Source organism: Choloepus didactylus, chromosome 1 (genome assembly GCF_015220235.1).
Source record: "Choloepus didactylus isolate mChoDid1 chromosome 1, mChoDid1.pri, whole genome shotgun sequence".
NCBI lineage: Eukaryota > Metazoa > Chordata > Mammalia > Pilosa > Megalonychidae > Choloepus > Choloepus didactylus.
Genome location: NC_051307.1, coordinates 10345442 through 10370684, shown reverse-complemented (window position 1 = coordinate 10370684; position 25243 = coordinate 10345442). Strand labels below are relative to the sequence as shown.

At 36.0% G+C, this 25243-nt stretch overlaps 1 protein-coding gene across 1 annotated transcript in view; it reads left to right on the top strand.

Annotated features, from left to right (window-relative positions):
* Positions 1-25243, top strand: part of DYRK1A (dual specificity tyrosine phosphorylation regulated kinase 1A) — a 180562-nt gene that overhangs the window by 26133 nt on the left and 129186 nt on the right. The window contains 1 exon segment of the mRNA XM_037831589.1: positions 19758-19843. Coding sequence (XP_037687517.1) covers positions 19834-19843 — 10 coding nt within the window. The 5' untranslated portion in view covers positions 19758-19833.

Genomic DNA, 25243 nt, shown 5'->3' with positions numbered 1-25243 from the left:
CCAGAGGTGCCAAAAGTGGAAGCTGCTAGGCCTTCTTAAGGCTTAGGCCTGAAACTGGCACAGTGTCATTTTTGTAGTTAATGTGGGTCAATAACAAGTCATGGGCCAGCTCAGATTCAAGGAGGAGGGATCATACAAGGTTTGGGCCTGGGTAGAGTGGTTACTGGGACCACCAAGGGACACTAAAGATGATACATTGTGTGTTTTTCTGAAAGGAAGAAGGAAGAGGTGACTTTTTTGATTTTTTTTTTTTTTAGCTGTTTATGCTTACTGGTATATTCATTTTATAACACAGTGATGTAGTTATATGCCTAGCTTTTTGCTATAACTACATCCAGATAGCTGTATAATGTTAATATGGTTTGTCAAATTTAATTAAGCTGTGTATTGGTAATTTTGGTATTGGTAAATTTGTGTATTGGTAAATTTGTATTGGTAAATACAAATTTGAGGAGCAGAAAAAAGGATAAGGAATACTTTATGGGATACCCGTCTCCAAGTTGCACTTCAGTTCAGTGAATTACCAAAGTGCTAGGTAAAAACCCAGCTATCTACTTTGTAAAATGTGACATAATTCTCCTCTTGGGTCACATATTACAGTTCATAGAGGTCTCAAGCATTTTTCTAGTAATCCTCTGTCCATTGTGCAGGGGAAAGGAGAGACAGACAATCTCAGATCCTTTGTAATTGCAGGTCAGATTTCCCCCAAGCCTCCAACAGATCTTTGTCCTTTCTTGATGCCTTAGCCATGTCAGTGTTTCATCTTATTTAAAATGGTTCTCATCTTGACTCCAACTTGAGGGATGGTCTCCCTGTTAACTAGGTTTGGGTGTGAGAATGGAAATTCATCAGAAATGTTTTGGCCCATAGACAGTATGCATCAGTCTTCTGCAAAGTGTATTAAGATATGCAGATTCTTGGGTCTGACCCAGACCCACCTTATGCAGATATCTGGGTAGGGGCCTGGGGTGATGTAAAGTTTTGATAACCACATTTTTAGGCCCTTTAACAGGCATTCTCAATGGAAGTGATCTTGCTACCCCATGGGGCCAAAATTTATTCTTGGGGGTTGAAAAACAATCATAGATTTTGCTGTGGTTTGTGGCTCTTCAGAGTTCAATCCTACCTGACAAAGTCTTACTAGTTTTTAATTTCTCTTATTAAGGAGAAATTTAATTTAAATTTAAATTAACTTACTGAATTACATTAAATTCAAATTAGGTTTTTCTCTTTAGGAGGACAATAATGACAAAAAAGTTGAGAAGCATTGCCCTATGAGAATTAGTCTGACATAATATCTGCCCCGTTCTGTGCCAGTCCCTCCTGTCTCTTCAGTATTGGGGAAACTTATAAACAATTTTGATAATGTAGATGTAGATGTTTTTAATATTTTTAAGATTTTATGTGAACTGTATTTTCGTTAAAAAACATCTGGAGGAGTGAAAGTATGAACAAAGCACACTGTTAGAATGGGATTTCTGGGATTTGGAAACTTTTTTGATGGACTTTTATACTGAAAAACTTTTCATGTTTTCCAGCTTGTTAACACATTATTACCTTTCACTGTTGCCTACACATAAAATTCACCAAGGATCCCTTGTATGCCACAGGTGTTCCCTTGGAGACATATTCCTAGGTCACTACTGTCTTCTCCTGGGAGCGAGGCATGTTCATACACAGTGCAGGTCAGGGGACAGAGGAGGTGTGGGACAGAACCCCAGTGCCCCTGGCCTCAGAGAAGGAGAAGGAATAAGGAAGAATACTTTTATCTGGATTGCTGGCTTCTTTATTTCCTTTGGGATGAGTACAAATAAAAATTCTCTTCTGGGGTGGGAGGTTATTGTATTGGAAGGAGTAGTGGTAGAAGTAGAAGGGGAGTTTCCAAAATTTTGAGTATTTTTAGGTCCTTTAACGTTGTGTTAACTTCTTTGTACTTGTTTTGTTTTGATGCAATTTGCCCTGACTCAGGAGTTAAAGTCATAGTATAACCAGAAAACTGAAGGTTTCTGTAAATCCCCATTCACCCCAGAACACATTGCCTGGCAACTGACAGGTGCTGGGGTAGATTATTTGTTGAATTAGTGAATGAACCAACCCAATTAAAAACATGTTATTCACTTTTTTTATGATTTTAGAATCTAGTATGTAGCATAATATTGAGGGACAAATGAACTAGATGTTAGGAGATTTGGCATCCAGTGTTCTCTCTACCCTCTGTGTTTATCTCCCTGGACTTCAGCATCCTGTGTATAAACCTGAGGGATTTGGTTGATGCTCTTTAAAACCCTTGGCCAAAATCCTGTTATAAAATATTGTGAACACATTAGAAATGTCCTCACCTGATGCATTGTGAGAGGGAATTAGTTCCAGTCATTACTTGAACAATAGTGTACTAGGGTAATTAGGTAAGCTGCTGTAACAGAGGTCCAGGAATTTGATGGCTTTAAGAGCACAGGCGAGTCTCCAGGTAAGTGGCCAGTTGGTGGGGTAACTGCCTTACTTGATCAGTCAGAGATGTACATTGCTCGCATCGTTTTGTTCTGCTGTTCTCCAGGGTATGATCCTCATCTGTGTGGTAATTGCACCAGCTCTAGGAAGGTGAAGAGATGGAGGAGGAGTGCTCACTTGTTGTCTTGAGGCCCAGACATGGCACACAACTCTTCTTTTCAGATTCTGTCCCATGGCTAAACCACTGCAAGGGAGGCTGGGAAATGTAGTCTCGCTGGGCAGTCATGTGCTTGACTGGCTATTACTATGGAGGAAGGGGAGATAACTAGCTGTCTCTGCCACAAATAGTATGTGTGACGCTATTTAATTCTCTTGGTACATTTTTTGGGGGGAGTTTTTTGCTTAACATTTTTGTTTAGCCAAAAATTGTGTAATTAATACAGAGATAGTAAATTATCTTGGCAAGTGATGGGTTAAAATATTTAAGAATAATATATTAAAAGATAAGTTTTGGAATTAAAGACAGAACTATGAGCTCTAACTGATTACATCTTTGTCTCCTCAAAGTAGTAGCCAGGTGAAGTCTTTTTATTTGGCTATACTCTGTGTCCTTAGGAATACTTAAGCCCACATTCAGCCACAAGTGACACCTCTGTTTTCCATAGAAGCAAGTCCATAGTTCTCTTAGGTAAACTAGTCCAAGAAAAGGAAACTTGCTATATATAGCATCGGTCCTCTTGGTCCCTGAATCCTTATCATAAATTCCTAAATTTGGCCATGTGTCAAAATCGCCTGGGGCCCTTGCCCAAATTATATGTTCAGGCTCTACTCCCTGGAGATTCTGATGGCTGTGTCTCTGAGTCTGGATTGTTATCAGGCCCCTCAGGATGGTTCTGATGTAGCTGTCAGTGGTCTGGGAACCACTGCCTTAGCCTACTCCTTAATTGCCTCATATATATGAAAGTGCTTCATTATATCTACATGGATGCTGTCCTTCATAGGGTTCAGAGGGCATGAAATGAGTTGCATTTCAAATTGTTTTATACACTAAAAAGTACCACATAAGTGTTAGGTGGCCCCATAAGTCAGGTATTATTGCCAGTTCTCACAGCAACTCTAAAAAGTAAGTTCACTTAGAAATGAACTGGGAAATAACTATATAGTAGAATTCTAGGCTTCTTAATCTAGCATAATTGAACAGAGATTCATGTAAAGTTATCTGCCCAGCATAACTACCAATTGCATAACAAACCAAATAATTTGCAGATGATTTTGTTTTCACATAGTGTATAAGATACCAGGGGTCAGCTCGATAACTGGTTAAATACATGTTCAGTGTCTAATGTGAAAGACTGTTCTATGCACTTTGGAGATGCCAAGCTCAGTAAGACATAGTCTCTGCCCTTAAGCAGTTTATAATCTAGTAGAAGAGAGGGGACTTAATAATGTTTCTTAACAGTCATTTTATTTTTAAGAATGGATCCTACAGCTATAATGCAGATTATGAATATGATGCAAAAGTTTAGAGGAAGGGAGAGGTCAGTTGAAGTGATTATTTTGTGATTAGCACAGCTGGAGACAGGAGCAGAGATCACCCCCCCACCCCCTTTCTTTTTTCTCCACAAAGGGAACAGCCTCCATCAGGTATGAGGAGGACTTGCCTATCTCTCCTGGTGCAGTTGCCAGGGCCTCATACGCAGATAAAATGATGGAGAGAAACTTGCAAAGTTTAAGTCTCTCCCTCCTGAAGTAAAGGGAAGTAGAACTAAAAATGATTATGCAAATCATGTGTGTGACACTTTATGTATGACACCTTGAAGGACTCCAACAATCCTGATTTGAGAGAGGCAGGATCCTGTACTGGAAAGAGCATGAGAATTTTAAAGCTAGAAGCAGTTAGTGGTGGAACCAAATCTGACTTTTGCATAGGGGTTCACATAGTGGATTTTGCTGGTGAAACAACTCAATATGAACCATCAGACTTCCTTTTTTCAGCATTCTAAGTTTGGCTTGCTTTGACCAGGGTGTGATTTCTGCTCAGCCCTTGTGGCATTGTGGATAGAGCTCTACAGGTTCCTTATCAAGCTGCAGGGCATGGGAAGGGGAGGTGTGGTGTGGAAAACACGCTGTGTTTGGTAGTGGGGGACTCTCCAAAGAAAATAGAAAGGTTGATTAATTTGACAAATATTGTATTAAATGTTAGGGATAAAATAGTGAAAAAAGACAGAGTTGGTGCCCTCATGTTGATAGTATAGGTTTTGCATTGCAACATTTGCTTAGTAATTGAATACATGAGAACTTTGTTCAGAAGTACTGTTGGAGATTGGGTAGCTTAGTATTGCATTTCACTGAATACAAGATTACTGGAGATTTTAATATTATTATGTCTTCCAATGGTTATGTCTTTTTAAAGCTTGAAGGAACTTAACCAAAATGCAAATCATTCCAGATGACATGTTGACATAAACTAAGCACAGTTTCTACATCATCTAAGAATAAAAATACAGATTGGAGCATTTTTTCATAAATGACCTTTGTAGAATATATATATCTTTCAAGAATATTTGACAGTGTTTTTCTTAACTGCTTGTATTATTTTCCTGTGGTGGCTGTAACAAATTATTGCAAACTTAGTGGCTTAAAACAGCAGAAATACATTTTCTCACTGTTCTGGAGACCAGAAGTCTGAAATCAATCACTGGGTCAAAATCAAGGTGTCAGCAAGACCAGGGTGGCATTTCCTTAGGAGTCTTCTAGGGGAGAATCTGTTCCTTGTCCCTTCCAGCTTCTGTTAGCTGCCAGAATTCCTTGCTTTATGGCCATATCCCTGGTCACAGTACCTTCTCTTCTGTCTGCATCGAATCTCCCTCTGCTTTTCTCTTACAAGGAATTTGTGATTGTGTTTAGGGCCCACCCAGATGATACAGGATAATCCCCTCATCTCTAGATCCTTAACTTAATCAGACATCTGCCAAGACCCTTTTTCCAAATACAGTAACATTTGTAGGTTCTATGGGTTAGGGTGTAGATATCCTTTGGGAATTGATTTTTCAACCTATCACACTCCTGTAAATTATTTGGATGATTAGGAAGGTTCTTTTGACATAGTTATTTTTAGATATATTATAAGTTTATTTCCTATTACAGTAAAAATTCCTAATGTATCTTCCTGTAACTTTTCAACATTAACTTGATCCAAATTGGGGATCCAGATTGGGAGGCATCGCCCCAAATTTTACTACCTTGTATGTCATTTATAGCAGTAGTTGTGTGTTCCTTGTCTCTGAAGAATGGAAGTTAGTGTTCTTTTAGAGTGGGCTTAGCTAACAGTGGTAATTTTTATCAAACATTTATTAAAAATGAGTCCAAACTTAGGGAAATGATATAAAGCATTGGAACTTAATTTTGCATTATAGGAATTTTAATAACTGTTAGAAGGTGCAGATTGCCAAAGAGTAATGAAAAATATATTATTAAAAATTATGATAACGCTTTTTCTAACGTATCTAACTTGAAAATTGGTTGTTATAGTTGGGATATATTTTTCTTTTTTCTTTTTTTTAAAATTCAAACCACAGCATTTAGTTTATCTGCATCCCGCTCAACATCAACATTTCTAATATATCAATAATTTTTATCAGATTTTTCTCTTCAGGGTACCTTTTCAATATGTTCTGGTTATTTACAACTGTACAGGCAAAGCCACACTTTCAAGTACACATTTTGTATTTTTCTTATTATGCTGTGTTTTAAGTAATTTTGAACTGTTCTAATATAGTGCCCATTTTGAATAAGGTATGAACATATGTTAAAAAATGATGTTCTTACTTGCAGTGGAAGGTGCCAGTGGAAGGTTTTTGCAGTCATAACTGGTTCTTTCTCAAACCTGCCTGTTCTTGGTTTATCATCCTTAAAAAAAATAGATTCTTTCCTTTTATTTCTCTAAATATCTTACAATACAGATTCTGAAGTTTTTTTCACCTAGTCCTCTTCTAGTTTCTTGAGTGTGAAATTTGGGTGCTTATCTGCTGACTCCCTTATGATGGAGGGTTTCTTTGTGTATTTGTAATTGCCGTATATGAACTATTCTTCACAGGTACTTGCAAAGGTGTTCTGTATTTTGAGGGAAGTACATACAAATGTTTGAATATTTGTAGTCAGTGTTGTAGCAAGTCCCACTTCACACCTGCCACTCTCTACTTCCCAAATGTAGTAACTGTAAACAATACCATTTTTTTTCCCTTGTGCTGTGATTGCCATGTATTTTACTCCTACATAAGTTTTAATACATTAAACCACACTTACAATTTTATTATGTTTGCTTTAAACACATATGATAAACCTCAGTTTACGTTTTATTTTTGTTTTAAACAGTCAGTTGTCTTTGAAGGAAATTAGGAGAAGAAAAAAACACTCACTTGGGAAAATTTACTTACTCCTTTACTGTTTCTGTCACTCTTCATTCCTTCATGTAGGTTCAAGTTTCCGTCTGGTATTATTTTCCTTTAGTCTGAAGAACATTCTTTAGCATTTCTTATAGTACAAGTCTGCGGAAGAAATCCCTCAGATTTTTTAATCTGAAAATCTTTATTTCACCCTTGTGTTTGAATGATGTTTTTACTGGTTATGGAATTCTGGATGAATAGTTTTCATCTTTCAGCACTTTAAAGATATTTTCCATTGTGCTGGCTTCCATTGTTTCTGGTGAGATGTCAGCGGTTATTACTATCTTTGTTCCTCTGTATATAGTATATTTTTCTCTCTGGCTGCTTTCAAGATTTTCTCTTTATCTTTGGTTTTAAGCTGTTTGCCTCTGATTTGCTAGATGTGGTCATAATTTGGTAAGGTATTAGCCATGATTTTTTCAAATGTTTTTCTGTGCCTTTTTCACAATTTTCTTCTGTAGTTCCATTTACATGTGTGTTAGAACATTTGAAACTGTCCCACAGATCTCTGAGGGTTTCTTCATTTTTCCTCAGTCTCCTTTCTTCTTTAGATTGCATAATTTTTATTGATTGGTCTTCAAATTTACTGATTTTTCTGCCATCTTCAATATGGTATTAAATCCATCCAGTAAATTTTTCATTTTAGTTATTGTATTTTTCAGTTTTACAGTTTCCTTTTTGTTGTTTTTTGTAGTTACCATTTTTCTGCTGAGATACCCTATCTGTTCACTGATTAAAGATCATGTGTTCTTTTAAGTTTTTGAATATGTTTTTTCCTAATTGAATGTGTACAATAGCTGCTTTAAAGTCTTTGCTAAAACCAACATTTGGTCCAACCTAGGGTCTGTTTTTTATTGCCTTCTTTTTTCCCCTTGGCTGTGGATCACAATTTTCTGTTTATTTGCTTGTCTGCTAATTTCGATCTGTAACTGGGTATTGTAGATGATAGATTATGGAGATTTAGGATTATGGAGATTTAGTGTTAATTTTTGTTTTAGAAAGCTGGTTGATCACCTTTAACTCCTGTAGTCTTGGTTATAATTCATTAGGCTAGGTCTGTGGATATAATTCATTAGGCTAGGTCTGTGGAAAGCTGAAAGTGCCCACCAACCCCCTCTAATGTGCTGGATGTGACATTCAAACTGAGCCTTCCTGTGGATCTTGTTCAGGTTTGATTTTAGTTATTTAGTTTAGTTATTTAGACCAGTTATTACTACTGGTCTAAAAGAAGCCATACTCTAGAGTTGTTCCTTAGTCTTGAAAGGGGAAGGGGATGTTAAGGAGGTGTTCGTGGGATCTCTGCACCGTGGCTGGGCAGGGATTCCAGAATTCTCTAGGCCTGCTCATTCTTTATTGTTTCTGTTCTGCTCTCAGCCTTTTAGCAGTCACTCTCTGCTGCTCAGCCTTAGGTGGCTCACCCTGCCCATGTGCATCCTGATCCTCAGCAAAGGACTGTTCCTACATAGACTCCTGGGACCCCCTTTTGCATGGCTTCTTCCTCTCTGGTACCTTGTCTCCATAAGATTACAGCTGTTTTATTTGCCCAGAACTCTTAATCGTTACCTCCACAGATCAACAGAACTGTCATCCTTTGTTTGGACTCCAGCCGTGTCCACCTTGTTGGGAAATTGTCCACAGAAAATCAGGCCAATCATTGACCCTCTTCTCTTAGAGATCAGAGTCTTGTGCTGCCATTTGTCCATTGCTGGAAAACACTTGCCTCAGATATTTTGTCCAGTTTTATGGTTGTTTATGGTGGAGAGCCAGTCAGTACCAATTGCTTTCTCACAGCCAGAAGTAGATCATCGAGGATTGTTATTTGATACCTGTTTAGGTATACAGCTCCTTTGTAGGTGCTTGGAGGAATATAAAAATTAACATAATCAGTTCCCTGTCATCAGTAGAGTTTAGAGCCAGTTGGGATTCTGCTGATGAGCAGGGTTTGGGTGGGATTGAAGAAGAATTTACGGGTTCAGGAGATCTCAGTAAAAACAAATATCTACCTTCCAAGCTAGTGTTGAAATCATGGCTAAGGCAGATCCGATGGGCCCTAGGCTCTGCAGGAAGGTGCAGTGACTGGGAGCTGTCCCATTATTGGATGTTTTAGTTCTTTTATTTATTCTCTGCCTCCTCTGTCATAGCATTCTACTTATTCTTGGTTCTACTCTTATCTTCTTGAACTACAGGGAACAAGCCTATTCATTTTGTCTTTGTGAGATTTGCTTATTTGAAGTCATCTTGTTACTATTCCTTTAGTCTTTTGTTGTCTGGGCCAAACAAACAGCCTTAGCACTACTTTCAGATTCCCACTCACCTTTTACTTTCTCAGAAGTTTCAAAGTTTCTCAGCGACTTCTTTGTGTGGATCTAGAAATTTAAATAATCTTGCTTGAGAATATAGCCCATATATAAAGACTTGCATATTCAGGTTTCACTTGTCACATTCTTGGAAAGGTTATTTCTGATACACCCTGTTCTTCAAATCTCGATGCCCTCATTATTTTCTCTTTTAGCAATCTGTAATTTTCCTCATAAACCTTAGTATGGTTTGTATTCTAGATAATGGTGATTTTGTCTTTTTCCCCTGTTGGACTGTGAATTCCATTGGGTAGGCCAGTGACAGTATGTCTAACCCTTGTCTCCAGTGCTCCACATGTATTTGTTGAAGAAAAATTAATGATGAATTTAAAACTGTATTCATGTCCTGACATCATCTGATTTTTTGGATATTATTTGTGTGTATGCAGCTATTTAAAATTATTTCTCAGTTGTATCCTGAGGCATCAGTATGTTCTTATTAAAGTTTTTGAAGTTTATACAGAAGTATATATGCTGTCCCTCTTTTGACTCTCCCCACACTCCTACCCCATTGCCTTCCCAGTTCCATTGCTCTGACCAGAGATACTACTATTAATTGTTTGTCAGTATCTTTCTGGGCATTTTCCTATGCATTTTCACTTATATAAAAAATATGCTCATGTTCTTGTTACATACATATATACTATATTAATTTGCACACATTTATATAGTATTGTTATTTGAATGCTTAATTAAGATGGCAATTTAGTATTATTTTGCCGTTATAATTGGTTTGATAATCATACCTTACATTTGTTACTTTCAGATAATTGTAAGGCACATAATCTCTCTAGACCTCAGTTTTCACATCTGTTAAAGGATGGATTTGAATGAATGGAAATTGAAGACCTCTTAGCTCTAAATGTGATAATAAAATTTATGTATGTACAGTATTTCACAATTGTAAAGAAGTAATCCAAATGCAAAAATAAAATATACACAATGAGATTTATGGCATAATTCATTTGTATTCAGTATCATGAAGAAGGTGCTATTTTGTATAAGAGAAAATAGGAAGTTAAAATATGACTTGGGGGTAGCAAAAGGGAATTTGGGGGGAAGTTGTTAGAAAGCAGTTTTTACCCCAAGAGTAGGTAGAGAATGTCTGCTGATTAAATTAGTAGTAGGATCTATCTATATTTTGAACTTTGGCACTAGAAAGTTTGAGTTTTATTCATCCAGCAAGACTAGCTAATGACATCCCTGAAGGGAATTTTACCCCAATTCCCTGAATTTTCACTTCACAACTATACATTTAAGATAATGAATGCCCCTTAAAAGTTTTTTATAGAAATCAGCTCTTACATAGGTTAATCTTTGTCAATGACTTATTTAAAAACATTTCATGGAAAATAGTTTCTAAGATATTTTAACTCCTTCGTCTTCTCTGAAAAGGCAGACAGAAATAACAAAAAACAGCAAAGAACATTTTTACTCATAGTATGTTTTTAAGTTTTCTTGTCATACGCTGTCACTGAATCTCAGTTTTCTTATCTTTATTGTTTCATCTAGGATTGTTAAAAAACAATTTATTTTGTGGCTTTTAGAAAAGAGGATTGATATTTAAAAGGATAAAACTGTTTCTAAGCTTTATCTCATGGCTACTTACATAGAGTTGATAATTGTGTAAAATTTTTTTTTTTGTTAATGTAACAGTCATTCTCTAGCAGAAATGCTAGAATTTGTGCTCTCTGCTTTGGATTGCGTTACGGAGTGAAACCATAGCAAATACATTTGTTCCGCCGTTAGGTTGCAGGTGTCATGTAACTGTGCTTATCTCATTTTAAATACTTGAAATCTTATTTTGTTTCTCTGTTTCTCAGTTGACTTGTTTCAACAAAGCAATCAAAAGCACATGTTTTAGGAGAGAAGTTAGCTTGATGATTATTATTTTATTTCTCCCATTTATTGAGAGTCACCTATAGTTGAAGCTGGCTTTCTGCAGGGTGAAGTAACAAGGCTTTTCCCACATCCAGGGATTAGATGTAGACATGCATGCAGTTATTGAGAATTGAAGGCAGAGGGGTTAGTGAAAGAAGAGCCATGTCTATAAGGAGTGCTGTGTGAGGCTTTCTGGGGGAGAAGGCATTGGCCTTGGGCTTTGAGCATGTATGGACAGGTTCAGTTGGATAAGGCTAGTTGAAGAGCCTGAGCAAAAAGGTGAGGTTTGGAGGGTGGTGGCTGTCCATTGTTGCTGGAGTTTAGATTGTGGAAAACTGTCGAGTAGTAGAAAAGACTGAGGTGGAGGTAATGATGGTAATAAAATAGTCTGAAGAGCAGATGTGTATTGAGCACTTACTTGGCAGTGTTTTAAATGTTTTATATGTGCTATCATTGAGAATGTAACAACCTTAGGGGATTATGGTCATTTGGTAGATGACGAAACTTAGTCACAGAGGAGTTAAGAGCTTGTGTGAGGCGTGGGCTAATGTGGTGGAGCCAGGAGATAACTGGGGCAGGCCGACTCCGGAGCCTGAGGCTTAGGGCCTCGAATGCCAGGGTGAGCAGCGGTGATATTTAATATTGTATTTGCTGATTTGAAAAAACAAAGGTCCGTAATATTTATAGTTTATTATGATGAACTGTTTTACCTATATTGGAGCTTTAAAAATTGGACATTTTTAGAGGTCCTTAACTAGCACAATGAAGTAACTTTCATGATAAGATGGCAGATGAATTTCTTGGACCATTCTTTCTTGATTATGAAAAGTGTGCATATTTATAACATTTGTGATAAATTTGAACGCATAAAGCAGAAAATTAAAACTCATCCAGACTTTTATTAGCAAAAGACAGTCTTTATCAATAATTTAATATATTTTCTTCCAGAGTTTTTTCTGGGTATTTATTTTGGTTTTCTGAGATTGTGCTTTCAGGAAGGCTTTGAGTTCTTTGTAATATAATATAAAATGTGACCTTTTCTCTCATTGAATGAAGTTATCACAAGAAGAACTTAAATGATTATGTAATATTTTATCGTGTGAATGTACCATAATTTATGTTACCTTTCCTTCAGTGTTCAGCATTTTTGTTTCTAATTTTTATTATTTTTAATGAAAACTTTTGTATATACATTTTCTATAATTTTAGAAATTGAATATGAGGCAAAATAGACTACAACTAGAGTATGCATCATGGTTTCATTTAACAGACTTAAAGAATATAAGGAAGAAAAAACTGAATAGGAATAATATTTACTGTTGTGAAGGCTCATATTTAAGTAAATTGTATTCAGATTTGGAGATCATAAATTGAAACAATTAGATTGGCTAATAAGATTGAGAAGATGGAGCAACTTGATGTTCAGTGGGGAGAAGCAGCTGAGGAATAGGAAGAGTGTTTTGTCAGCTACAGATTAACTATTTTGTTTCTTCAGAGTACAGAAAAAAAAACCAGCATGAAATTAAGTTGGTATTAGGAATTTAGGAAGGGGATGAGGATGGGTTTTTAGGCATTGAGAGGTGAGGTAGTAACGTGGCACCGTAGGCCGGCATCCAACAGATTAGATTGTTGGACTGGATGTTGAGTGAGAAGTTAGGATATAAAAAAGAGTTTGGAGTTACAAGTATCAGAGTAAGCCTTTGAAAATAGTTCTTTCCATGAGAAAGACTGTATAAAGGTATGAGTGGAGGGCCAGGGGAAAGAACTGGAGGCACCACCTGAGGTTTGGGCCAGAAGAGGGTTGATGGGCAAGTGGGAGAGACGGAATATCTAGTACTGGTACTCTGAAATGTAAGACCACATTTAAACAAATTTTAAGGAAATAGCATTTCTCTGTTAGTTCCATGACAGTGTAGCAGGGAACATAAGTAAAACTAAGCTCATGTTACTATTCTTAGCAAAAGGTTTCTTGGAGAAAAATTTAAGCTGTTAATGACAGTGGTTTTTTTTTTTTTTTTTTTTTGATTTATGTCTGAGCCTTCTTATTTTTCTGTATTTCTGAAATGCAAGGGTAATTAAAAGCAGTGGTTTATAAAATTATATATAATTATGTGTGTATAAAAGTACATATAACCAATTAAGTATATGTATGCATACAAATTAATTATATTTAATGTATATTTTATACTTAAAATTATATGTGTGCATTTCTATATTACAGAGCATCCTATTTAGAAAAGTGATTGCTATCTTGAGGAAGCCACAGGTTTTCCCGATGTTAGCTTTGGAGTGCATTCTCAAAAACTAGTTATGAGAAGGACTTGGCAAGCTCTTGATTCTGTATAGTCTTCCCAGGTGTCTTCTGTCTGGTAGATTCTGCTGTGTTTAGGGGATGAATACATGAATGAGATTACCCCAGATATTCAGGTTAGGGAGGGAAATAGAACAATCGGTACAGCACTAAGCACTGGATCTCAGGCTTGTTTGATTCTCAGAGCAACTGGGGTCATTGGTTCACTCCTTTTTTTAATTCCTCTTATGTTTTAGGATAGATTTGAATAATAAAAAGTTTAAGCACATTATGTGTGGGTGATATAAAATCACATCTGTAAGTAAGCACACTAACAGAAATGATTGAAATAATCATGACGGTTTTTGGTATTTTGTCCACATTACTTTGTTCTTAATTCCTATTAGCAGATGGGTAAAAGCAGACTCCAAGGTTCAAATTTTATGGTAGTGAAAAATTGGAAACAAGCCAAATGTCCTCCAGTAAGTGTTTGCTTAAAATAAATTCACATCTGTGCAGTGCAGTACTGTGCAGCTATTAAAAGTGATGATGCAAATATAAATTGTTGATTTAAAAATGTAAAATTTAGAAAAAAGAGGGGCAGGATTTCCACCAAAAAATTTATCTTAGAGTGGTAGAATTTTATGTGACTTTTAGTTTCTTATATTTATTTTGTATTTTCTTTATTTTAATAATGAGCATATACTTTAAAATCAGAAAATAGTCTTTCAGATAAAAAATGATAGGAGAAAAACTTGGAGAAAAGACTGTCATTGTTCACTTCTAATTTCTGAATAACATAACTGCACACAGTTGAGGTGGAATGGTGACAAGACTTGTTTTTAAGGCATAGAGTTCTGAAGGAGAATAGGCTAGAATGGGTCAATAGTTGGCCAGGGAGTCCAAATATAATGAGGGACCTTACGTAAGATAGGAATGGTGGAAATGCAGAAATAGGGGCCAGTTTGAACATTTCTGAGGTGAAAGCCACCATACAAATTTGTGGATTGGATGTTGGGTAAGAAAGAGGAGAGTCTTAGATTGATAAGGGTTTTCATCTGGGAGATTGGCTACTGATAACACCCATTAACCAAGCACAAGATGGAGAATATAGAGTGAGAAGTGGGTTTTTTTTCCGGGCCTCCCCTTTGACATAGGGAAATGATAAATTCAGTTTAACACTGTGCCCGAGAGCACTGACTGTGAGTCGGTTTGTTTGGGTGTGAATCTTCTCTTTCTCCTATTTAGTCATGTGAGGCTTGGGGCCTTAGTTTCCTCACCTGTAAAATGGAGTCAATGCTGCTATCAACTTCATGTGATTGTTACGGGATTAAGTGAATTTAAGTAAAATATTTAGAATAGTGCTTGTTAAAGATATCTTAGTGGCAGTGAAACAGTGATAAATGGGACACTGATAATTTAGTTCACCGGGCTCCTGGAAAGGTGGGCCTGGCACTAGGGAGAGAACTGGGCTAGAGACAAACCAGCTTTACAAAAGTCTCTTTAATTCCAAACATAACTGAAACAGTACTTTATGTTGACGTTCAACCTTAGAAATGAACCTTCTGGACTTAGGTCTGCTTATGGTAGAGATTCTTCCTAGTGTCTTCTATATAGTGGAGACTCGCCACTAGTGGGAGTTAGGTTCCTGAAAAGTTCTGTGGTCTGAGAATTCATGTTTGAGGAACTAGAATACGATAGAATAAATAAAAGTTTGTGGACTCGAAGGTGATATAAACCAGTGCAATTCACTGGAAATATTTTTGCATTCACTAAAGGAATACAAAGAATAGCAAAGCAAAATAGAATATCAATAGCTATTTACACATTTTGAATTAATGACAGGGTGTTGTGCTGTCTACACTTATATTGATTGTAGCTTTTATCCTTAGAAACTTTTCAGTTTCCCCTGTGGTTTTAAAAAAGATATTTGTCAATGCGTTATGCATTGTTACAGATAGTATGCATTTAAGGCATTTCCCTCCTGTTTTCCTGTATTTGTTGGTGTGCCAAATACTCAGGGTCTGTTTTGTCTCATTTGAGCCTAGATGAGGTCCTAGAGAGGCTAACTTGATGCTTGAGATAGGAAAAAATTGGGGCAGCAGTTAGTTAACCCACTGGTTCCTAGTTCTTGAACCTTCTCCCTAGTGCTTATTCAGAATTATATTAGTTCTTTTTATATAATTTTGTGACATCATGTGCTGCTCTCTTCTTTAACACACATCTCAGCTACTCCATTCCCAAAATGCCATTAGAGTGTTTAATCCAAGGCCCAGCTTTATAATCCTTCATTTTCTTTTATCTTGCCCAAGGCTCTAGAGCAAAAATGACTCATCTGAAATCAGTTTTTAACTTCTTTTCAGTTGGTCCCCTTTCAAAATTTTTTGGTAAAGGGAATATGTAGCAATCTGTTACATGCTGGAATCAGAGTTTTTCTACTCAACTAAAATCAAATGGAGACACCTGGATTCTTGCATCTTTGTGATTTTCTTATCATTCCAGTGATTTCTCATGAGCAGCATCTTGGTGTGGAGGAAAAATAGTGAACTTTGGTGTTGACAGTAGTCCACAAGTTGTAACCTTTTAGGCTGGTAAATCTCTCTGACCCTTGCTTTTCCCCAAACACTACCTATTTGTAGGGCTGTTAAGAGATTAAATGCGTCAACATCTATGAAATGTCTCAGCTGAGTTGTTGATGCATAGTAAGTGTTCAGCCAGTATCCTGATTTACTCATATTGGTGGTGCAATATCACATACTAAAGTCCTGTCCTTTTTTTTTTTTTTCCCCCTCAAACTTTGACTATTTCCTAGCGTTCTTGGGTGGTGTGATAAATCTTCTTGATTTTTAGGATTTTACTTGAAATCCCTTATTTGTGTAAATGCTTCTCCTCCTTTTATGCCACTTGGCCATCTTACTGGGGAATCAGTTACAGATTTTTTTCTTTGTGTGTTAGGTGTCAAAATCATGACTTTTCCCTATTTTCTTCTCCCCTTGACTCCTTTGTCTGTTATGATTCTAGAAAATCTGTATCTAAAATTATTGCATAGAAAAAGAAGAAAATATTTTCTTGTGTCACTTCTGTCACTTCTTTAATCTGTTACCGTAAATAAACAAAAGTTTATAAGTAGGTTAGTTACATTGCATAACTTACGTAGTCATGTAATTTTATTTCATGGAATTAAATTTCAGATCTGTCTTTATTGAGTTTTCCTCAATTTCATTTTTGTAGCTTATTCTTAATTTCTGAACTATCTAAAATGTTCTCTTAAATCCCATTATGCATCGTGGTTTTTTTTATGGATTACATTTTTAAAATTGTGAAATACACATACAAGATATTATATAACATATATATAATTAAAGGGTAATAAAAAACAACTGTGTACTTCACTCAGCTTAACAAATATAGCAGTACCACCAGTACCTTTGCAGCTCCTTGGATCACACTGATTTTTTTAATCTGCTGTTTGTAATACTTCCCAACTACTTTAATTACTTTGAAATCAGATACGCTTTTTAGCTTTTTGTTACTGGAGAAACATTGCATCTCCTGAGTTAATCTGGACTTGCTGTGTTATCCTATTGCATTCATTTCAGTTATAGTCTTGCCACTCCGGATCTTTATGGGTTAGTGTTATTGTGAGTCTCAGTACATCAGTGCTTTTCATGTCTTGATTCCATTTGTTCTACTGAGAGACTGAGCCTGATACACCTGAGTATACCATGTGCTTAAACTCAGACAACCTGCGAAAAATCTATCCCTGAAGATGTGCTGTAGACTAATTTTATGCATTTATTTTCAGACAAATAAAAAATGGGTTGTACATTAGTTTATCTTTAAAAACTACTTAAGCTCATTTCCTGAGTTTTTCATAGACCATTAGATTGCCTTTGGCAAAATATAAGCTAAAACATACTGCAAGAGATTTTGAGGCTTATAGGAGAGTCCTGTGATAATAACAGTGGATGCTTTTCATTAGATCTAATTTTTGCTCCATAATTTGTGAATAATTCCATTTGTGTGGGAAAGATGGAAAAATGTACTGTAGTATTTTCTCAGAAAGATTTAAAATGACTGGATTTTAAAACTTTTTAAGAAAGAATATTCTATCTGTAGCTTGTCTTCAAGGCACATTTTGGTATTCAGTGTTATTTACTTATTGTCATACTATTCTGACCTAATATAAACCATTTTTTCTTAAAAAAGTGACTAGCTTGAAGGACATGGAATAATCACTTCTGGAGTTTATTTGTTACTCAGTATGTGATGGTTTAGTTGCTATGTATGTAAGCAGCAAATTTTGTAACTTGTGGAGACACTTTTCCCTTTGCTAAAGGCTGCTTTTCAAATGAGTAGTGATAATGGGTGACAGTTTTAGGATCAGACAGTTTTGATGCGTATTTCTTACATTTAGATTTAAAACAGTAATTAAGTAAATACTAATTTCTAAAAACTTTTAATAAAATAAAAAGAGTACTAATGTCTTTGATTCTGCTTTATTCTTACAAAGTGGTGTTGTGTTAGTCATATCTATTCCTATTGAAATCATTGACATTGGCAAGGTATAGGTAGAATTCTAATATTCTATAGAATGTTGAGAGTGTAAATAAATTTATTCTTAGCAAGGGGCTGAATTTATACTTTCTTTCCCCATGGACTGCTAGAATTTTTAAGACAGACCATTTGTTGGGGGGAAAATTACTATAAAACACAGTCTTTGGAGTAAAAATCATTTACTCACAATTATTCAATTATTGATTATTTTAAATGCAGAACCTTAATGTCTGTCCACCCATCCATCTGTTCATCTATTCATCCATATATCCATCCACCTCCAAAACAAGGTACCAGTTGGGTTTTACTTGCTGCTATAGTTGCTTCTGAACTGGGAAGGCAGTTCTTCAGGAATGGTTTTTGGATTATAGTTAATGCTTTTGGACACAAACAATTCCTAATTTTTCCATAATTTATATTTTGAAACTTCTTTTCCTGAGCTTCTCTTCCAAAGAAGTGTCTATTGTTGGCACTGAGTTTTTAAAGAACTTTGAGTTCAGAAGTACAAGGAGAAATAACTGAAAGGCAGAGATATTTTTTCATTGAATATATACAAGTCTGTATCATGACCCACTTGCCTAAAAATGCTTTTCTTCAAACTGCCTGAGTAGTTTTTTACTTTATTTTGCAGTGCTGCTTGGAATTCCACCAATTAGAGGTTCATTTGGGTTAACTGACATTGACACATAACCTGAAGTGAAATACAGTGAGGCAGTAGGAGCTTTGGATGGTAATTTAGGAGCCTAGACTATTTTGGGAAAGTGATTATTAAACAGGATGGTTGAAATGTCACAATATCAAATTTAGGGAATTGTAGGCATTGGGAGTTGACAGAAAGGAAACCTATTTTAGAATTTGTCCAGGTAAAGAGAGGCACTAGAATTGGGATATCTTTCTGTATTTATTCTCTCCTTCAGTGTCCCCAGTACCCATGACCATTAGTATCTTTTGGGATTAATAGGTTTCTTTTGACTAGCCTGGGAATTTAGCCAACATAAACAATGTTGTTGCATATTCGTTGTATTCCACAGTATCAATTTAAAAAGTAAATTTTTAGACTCAACTCATTTATGTCAGGTTGTAACCTGTATTTGTTTTTGTCTCCTGTTGTTATCACTGTTATCAGCAGTGAGGTTGCTCTCCCTTTCCCATTAGTCATTATGGTATTTGTTGATTAATCATGAAATAGCAGTGGAAGCAAAAAGTAGGAATTACTGTAAAAGAGTTACAATAAAATAGGAGAAGCCACTCAGAACAAGAGGATTTGTGGACTTAGTGGAGTAGTTGTGAGAAGTGTCTCAGTACTTAAAGATAACGGTTGGTAGATTTACATGATCTTTCCTATAAAGTAACTTTCATTCCCTCTGCCTTGATAGTCATATGTAAAGTGAATTCACATATTGATTTGTGATTTGATGGAGATTATAAAATGTAGATTTTTATCCAGATAAATTATAGAATAGTGGACTGTTCAAGGTTTATTTGATACCTGGAAGTGCCTGAAATTTTCATTGGTAGCAAGCAGGTTTTAAAATTGTATCTCTTTTCCCTGACAAATGAATACTTTACATTTATACATTTTATCTATAATTAACTTTGATTAATGAAGAACAAGGAAAATTATTTTCAAACTTAAATAAATGTTAAATGAATTTTGAGAGTTTGAAGTATAATTTTATTTACATGTTTTGGGGTTGGTAATTACTTTAGATATTCCTCAGTTAGGGGTAATTGTCTTGCATCAGTATCTCTTATCATAATCTGTTTTTCTTCACACAGTGTTGTAGTTTTGCTGCCGGACTCTTCCCTCCCTTCCCCCATCCCATCAGGATGATATGAGACTTGAAAGAAGACGATGCATACAGGTGACTCAAGTTTTGAAATACAGTAAAACTGTGGTTGTTTGAGAGAATGTGGGTTCCGTTGGTGTGTTTTGAATAGAGGAGTATTTTTGATAAACAGCTGTCTGGGGGAGAATTATTTAGATCAGTAAATGTCAAAGATAGCTCTAATATTTATTAAACTTGGCTTTAGGACTCTGTTTGATAGTGACTTATAGTAGTGTTAATACAAATACAATATAGTAATTGCTGGTACTTGAGCTTTTCAAAAGTGGATGGTTGGCTAATATTCTGATGGAAGTTGCATTATTTCTGTTAATAAAATAACTAAAATACTCATCTTTATGGTTGAATGCTTGTCTCCCTCAGGGCCTTGTTAGAATATAGCAAATCTGTTAAAGGCATAAGGAGTAAATGTTAGTAGTACATCTTTAATAAAACTCTGAAACTTAAGGAATTTATACTTATATGTATGATTCATTAAAACATACTGGATCTGGGATTTTGTTTCTTTCTTTCCTTGTTCCCTCCTTGCTGCCCTGCTGCTCTTATTCCCTTTTTGTCACCTGTATTTATATGGGAGAAACAGTATGAAGGCACTTTTGAAAGAATATTTTTGATTGCTTTGTAATTAATTGAGGTGATTTTATTCATACATGGAAAAGTGGAGGCTAGTACATATCTCATTATGGCCAAACTCTTGAGAATGTATATAGCTAATGGCTAAAGCATTATTAATTTGCAGATTTGTGTATTCAAGCATCTTGTGAAACATTCTGTTTAATCAAGTTACTTATTTTGTAAGTCTGAGACTCAGTCTTATTTGATTATATGTATAAACTAATGTTTGGAAATGTAGTCTTTAACTGGAAAAGAAATAATAATTCTTGGATAGCTAATTACATTGTTGATGTAGCTGTTAAAGATTGTGTGATTGGTTTTAGTTTTGGTGATCTGTGTTTTCTAAAAGGAAAAAGTAATTTATTTTTGGTTTTGGGGTGGTATTTAAATAAAATGTTTTAGGTGTTGCATTTTATATGAAGGAATGTGCTTGAAGCCGTTTGTAAATTGTATGATAGATCTAATAGTTTGCATTCATGAAGAACTCACCAAATATAAGAATCTGATGGTGGTTCTTTGGTCAGTCATCTCCTGGATCTGCCTCTCTGTCTCACTCCTGCACAGGTGTGCATATGCCTGTTTGTCTGTATGGGTTAGAGGTGCAGCTGGCACAATTTCTGGATGAGTGGCTTACTGTTTAAAAAAAAAAGAAAAAGTCATGCTGGGCTGAATGTCACTGTCACTGTCATAGAAGAATAAATAGTATTTACAGAAAGTTCTTTACAATCTTTTGAACAGTTACTGTTGTCATATTTTATAAGTTTGACCTTTTGGTTCAGGAAAAATTTCTCAGCACCATCAGCTTTTGGTTTGCTCCTTGGGCACTATACTGCATGTTGACTATCCCAAGTGGAAGTTCATTTTCAACTGAGGTCAGTATTGGAACAAAGTACTTTTTGGGGTATCTCAGACTTATCCATGGATATTACTAATTTTGGAGATTTTCCTCATGCAAATTTTAGGTAACAAAGTTGCTATTCTATGTATAGTTTATCTTCACAAGCCATGAAGGGTTCTTAAATGGCTCTTCTTATTGAAAGGCTTATGGCCTCAATGGAATTAAATAACTAAAGATTAAATATGATTTATAAAAGTTATCTAGTTAATTTTATGAATGGTAGAACATGTAAAAAAAATTCTTCAAAGATTAAATTTATGATCCCGTTCAGTTTCTCTTAGCCTTTGTATCATTTAAGATGATCAACACGTAACTGACTTATAAAAGAAAAATAACCCAAGAAAGAAGATCTGGCATTCTCTAATATATTACTGCTGGTGTAGTTCCATTTTTAACAACTGGAAAGTTAACAATTATTTTCGCACATAAGATTAACAGCTTTCATAAGCGTGATTAATTAACTCAGCAGTTTGCTCTTGGACTACTATGTACACATTTATTATACTGATGGAATTTTAACACACAACAACTCACAAGGAGTTTTTCACTGAAAGTAGAATGCTTATGCCTACTTGAAAGCAAATATCCACTTTCCCCAGACTTGGTTTTGTTCCCCAGACATTGTTCGCGGTGCTGACTTTGTCCTAGTGGTCAAATGTGATATGGTCACTTATTCTCTCGTATTATCTCATTGATTATGTGCAGGTTCAGGGATGCTAGAAAGGACATTGACTGATCGGCTTTTCAGGCCTAAGCTTAATAATAGATTTTGAGTAAACACCAAGCTTTGGTGTGTCCCTATTATATGTGTATCCCTAGTATATGTGTATGTTTAGGTGTTCCTCTACTTTTTTTTTTTTTTTTTTTTTAATCATCATTTTATTGAGATATATTCACATACCACGCAGTCATACAAAACAAATTGTACTTTCGATTGTTTACAGTACCATTACATAGTTGTACATTCATCACCTAAATCAATCCCTGACACCTTCATTAGCACACACACAAAAATAACAAGAATAATAATTAGAGTGAAAAAGAGCAATTGAAGTAAAAAAGAACACTGGGTACCTTTGTTTGTTTGCTTCCCCTACTTTTCTACACATCCATCCATAAACTAGACAAAGTGGAGTTTGGTCCTTATGGCATTCCCAATCCCACTGTCACCCCTCATAAGCTACATTTTTATACAACTGTCTTCGAGATTCATGGGTTCTGGGTTGTAGTTTAATAGTTTCAGGTATCCACCACCAGCTACCCCAATTCTTTAGAACCTAAAAAAGGTTGTCTAAAGTGTGCGTAAGAGTGCCCACCAGAGTGATCTCTCGGCTCGTTTTGGAATCTCTCTGCCACTGAAGCTTATTTCATTTCCTTTCACATCCCCCTTTTGGTCAAGAAGATGTTCTCCATCCCACGATGCCGGGTCTACATTCCTCCCCGGGAGTCATATTCCACGTTGCCAGGGAGATTCACTTCCCTGGGTGTCTGATCCCACGTAGGGGGGAGGGCAGTGATTTCACCTTTCAAGTTGGCTTAGCCAGAGAGAGAGGGCCACATCTGAGCAACAAAGAGGCATTCAGGAGGAGACTCTTAGGCACAAATACAGGGAGGCCTAGCCTCTCCTTTGCAGCAACCGTCTTCCCAAGGGTAAAATTTATGGTAGAGGGCTCAACCCATCTAACCACCAGTCCCCTATGTCTGTGGTCACGTTAGCAACCATGGAGGTGGGGTAGGCGAATACCCCTGCATTCTCCACAGGCTCCTCAAGGGGGCACTACATCTTTTTTTTTTTTTTTCCCTTGTTTGTCTTTTTCCTTTTTTTTTTTTTTTTTAAATTTACCTTCTTTTTAAAATCAACTGTATGAAAAAAAAAGTTAAAAAGAAAACAAACATACAATAAAAGAACATTTCAAAGAGACCATAACAAGGGAGTAAGAAAAAGACAACTAACCTAAGATAACTGCTTAACTTCCAACATGTTCCTACTTTACCCCAAGAAAGTTACATAATATAGCAACATTTCAGTGAACTTGTTCCTACTACATCCATCAGAAATTAACAGACCATAGTCATTTCTGGGCATCCCCAGAACGTTAAATAGCTTATCTGTTCTTCTTGGATTATTGTTCCCCCTTCCTTAATTGCTCTCTACTGCTAGTTCCCCTACATTCTACATTATAAACCATTTGTTTTACATTTTTCAAAGTTCACATTAGTGGTAGCATATAATATTTCTCTTTTTGTGCCTGGCTTATTTCGCTCAGCATTATGTCTTCAAGGTTCATCCATGTTGTCATATGTTTCACCAGATCGTTCCTTCTTACTGCCGCGTAGTATTCCATCGTGTGTATATACCACATTTTATTTATCCACTCATCTGTTGAAGGACATTTGGGTTGTTTCCATCTCTTGGCAATTGTGAATAATGCTGCTATGAACATTGGTGTGCAGATATCTGTTCGTGTCACTGCTTTCCGATCTTCCGGGTATATACCGAGAAGTGCAATCGCTGGATCGAATGGTAGCTCTATATCTAGTTTTCTAAGGAACTGCCAGACTGACTTCCAGAGTGGCTGAACCATTATACAGTCCCACCAACAATGAATAAGAGTTCCAATTTCTCCACATCCCCTCCAGCATTTGTAGTTTCCTGTTTGTTTAATGGCAGCCATTCTAACCGGTGTTAGATGGTATCTCATTGTGGTCTTAATTTGCATCTCTCTAATAGCTAGTGAAGCTGAACATTTTTTCATGTGTTTCTTGGCCATTTGTATTTCCTCTTCAGAGAACTGTCTTTTCATATCTTTTGCCCATTTTATAATTGGGCTGTCTGTACTATTGTCATTGAGTTGTAGGAATTCTTTGTATATGCAAGATATCAGTCTTTTGTCAGATACATGGTTTCCAAAAATTTTTTCCCATTGAGTTGGCTGCCTCTTTACCTTTTTGAGAAATTACTTTGAGGTGCAGAAACTTCTAAGCTTGAGGAGTTCCCATTTATCTATTTTCTCTTTTGTTGCTTGTGCTTTGGGTGTAAAGTCTAGGAAGTGGCCTCCTAATACAAGGTCTTGAAGATGTTTTCCTACATTATCTTCTAGGAGTTTTATGGTACTTTCTTTTATATTGAGATCTTTGGTCCATTTTGAGTTAATTTTTGTGTAGGGGGTGAGGTAGGGGTCCTCTTTCATTCTTTTGGATATGGATATCCAACTCTCCCAGCCCCATTTGTTGAAAAGACCATTATGGGTCAGTTCGGTGACTTTGGGGGCCTTATCAAAGATCAGTCGGCCATAGATCTGAGGGTCTATCTCTGAATTCTCAATTCGATTCCATTGATCTATATGTCTATCTTTGTGCCAGTACCATGCTGTTTTGGCAACTGTGGCTTTATAATAAGCTTCAAAGTCAGGGAGTGTAAGTCCTCCCACTTCGTTTTTCTTTTTTAGAGTGTCTTTAGCAATTCGAGGCATCTTCCCTTTCCAAATAAATTTGATAACTAGCTTTTCCAAGTCTGCAAAGTAGGTTGTTGGAATTTTGATTGGGATTGCATTGAATCTGTAGATGAGTTTGGGTAGAATTGACATCTTAATGACATTTAGCCTTCCTATCCATGAACATGGAATATTTTTTCATCTTTTAAGGTCCCCTTCTATTTCTTTTAGTAGAGTTATGTAGTTTTCTTTGTATAGGTCTTTTACATCTTTGGTTAAGTTTATTCCTTAGGTACTTGATTTTTTTAGTTGCTATTGAAAATGGTATCTTTTTCTTGAGTGTCTCTTCAGTTTGTTCATTTCTAGCATATAGAAACATTACTGACTTATGTGCATTAATCTTGTATCCCGCTACTTTGCTAAATTTGTTTATTAGCTCTAGTAGGTGTATTGTTGATTTCTCAGGGTTTT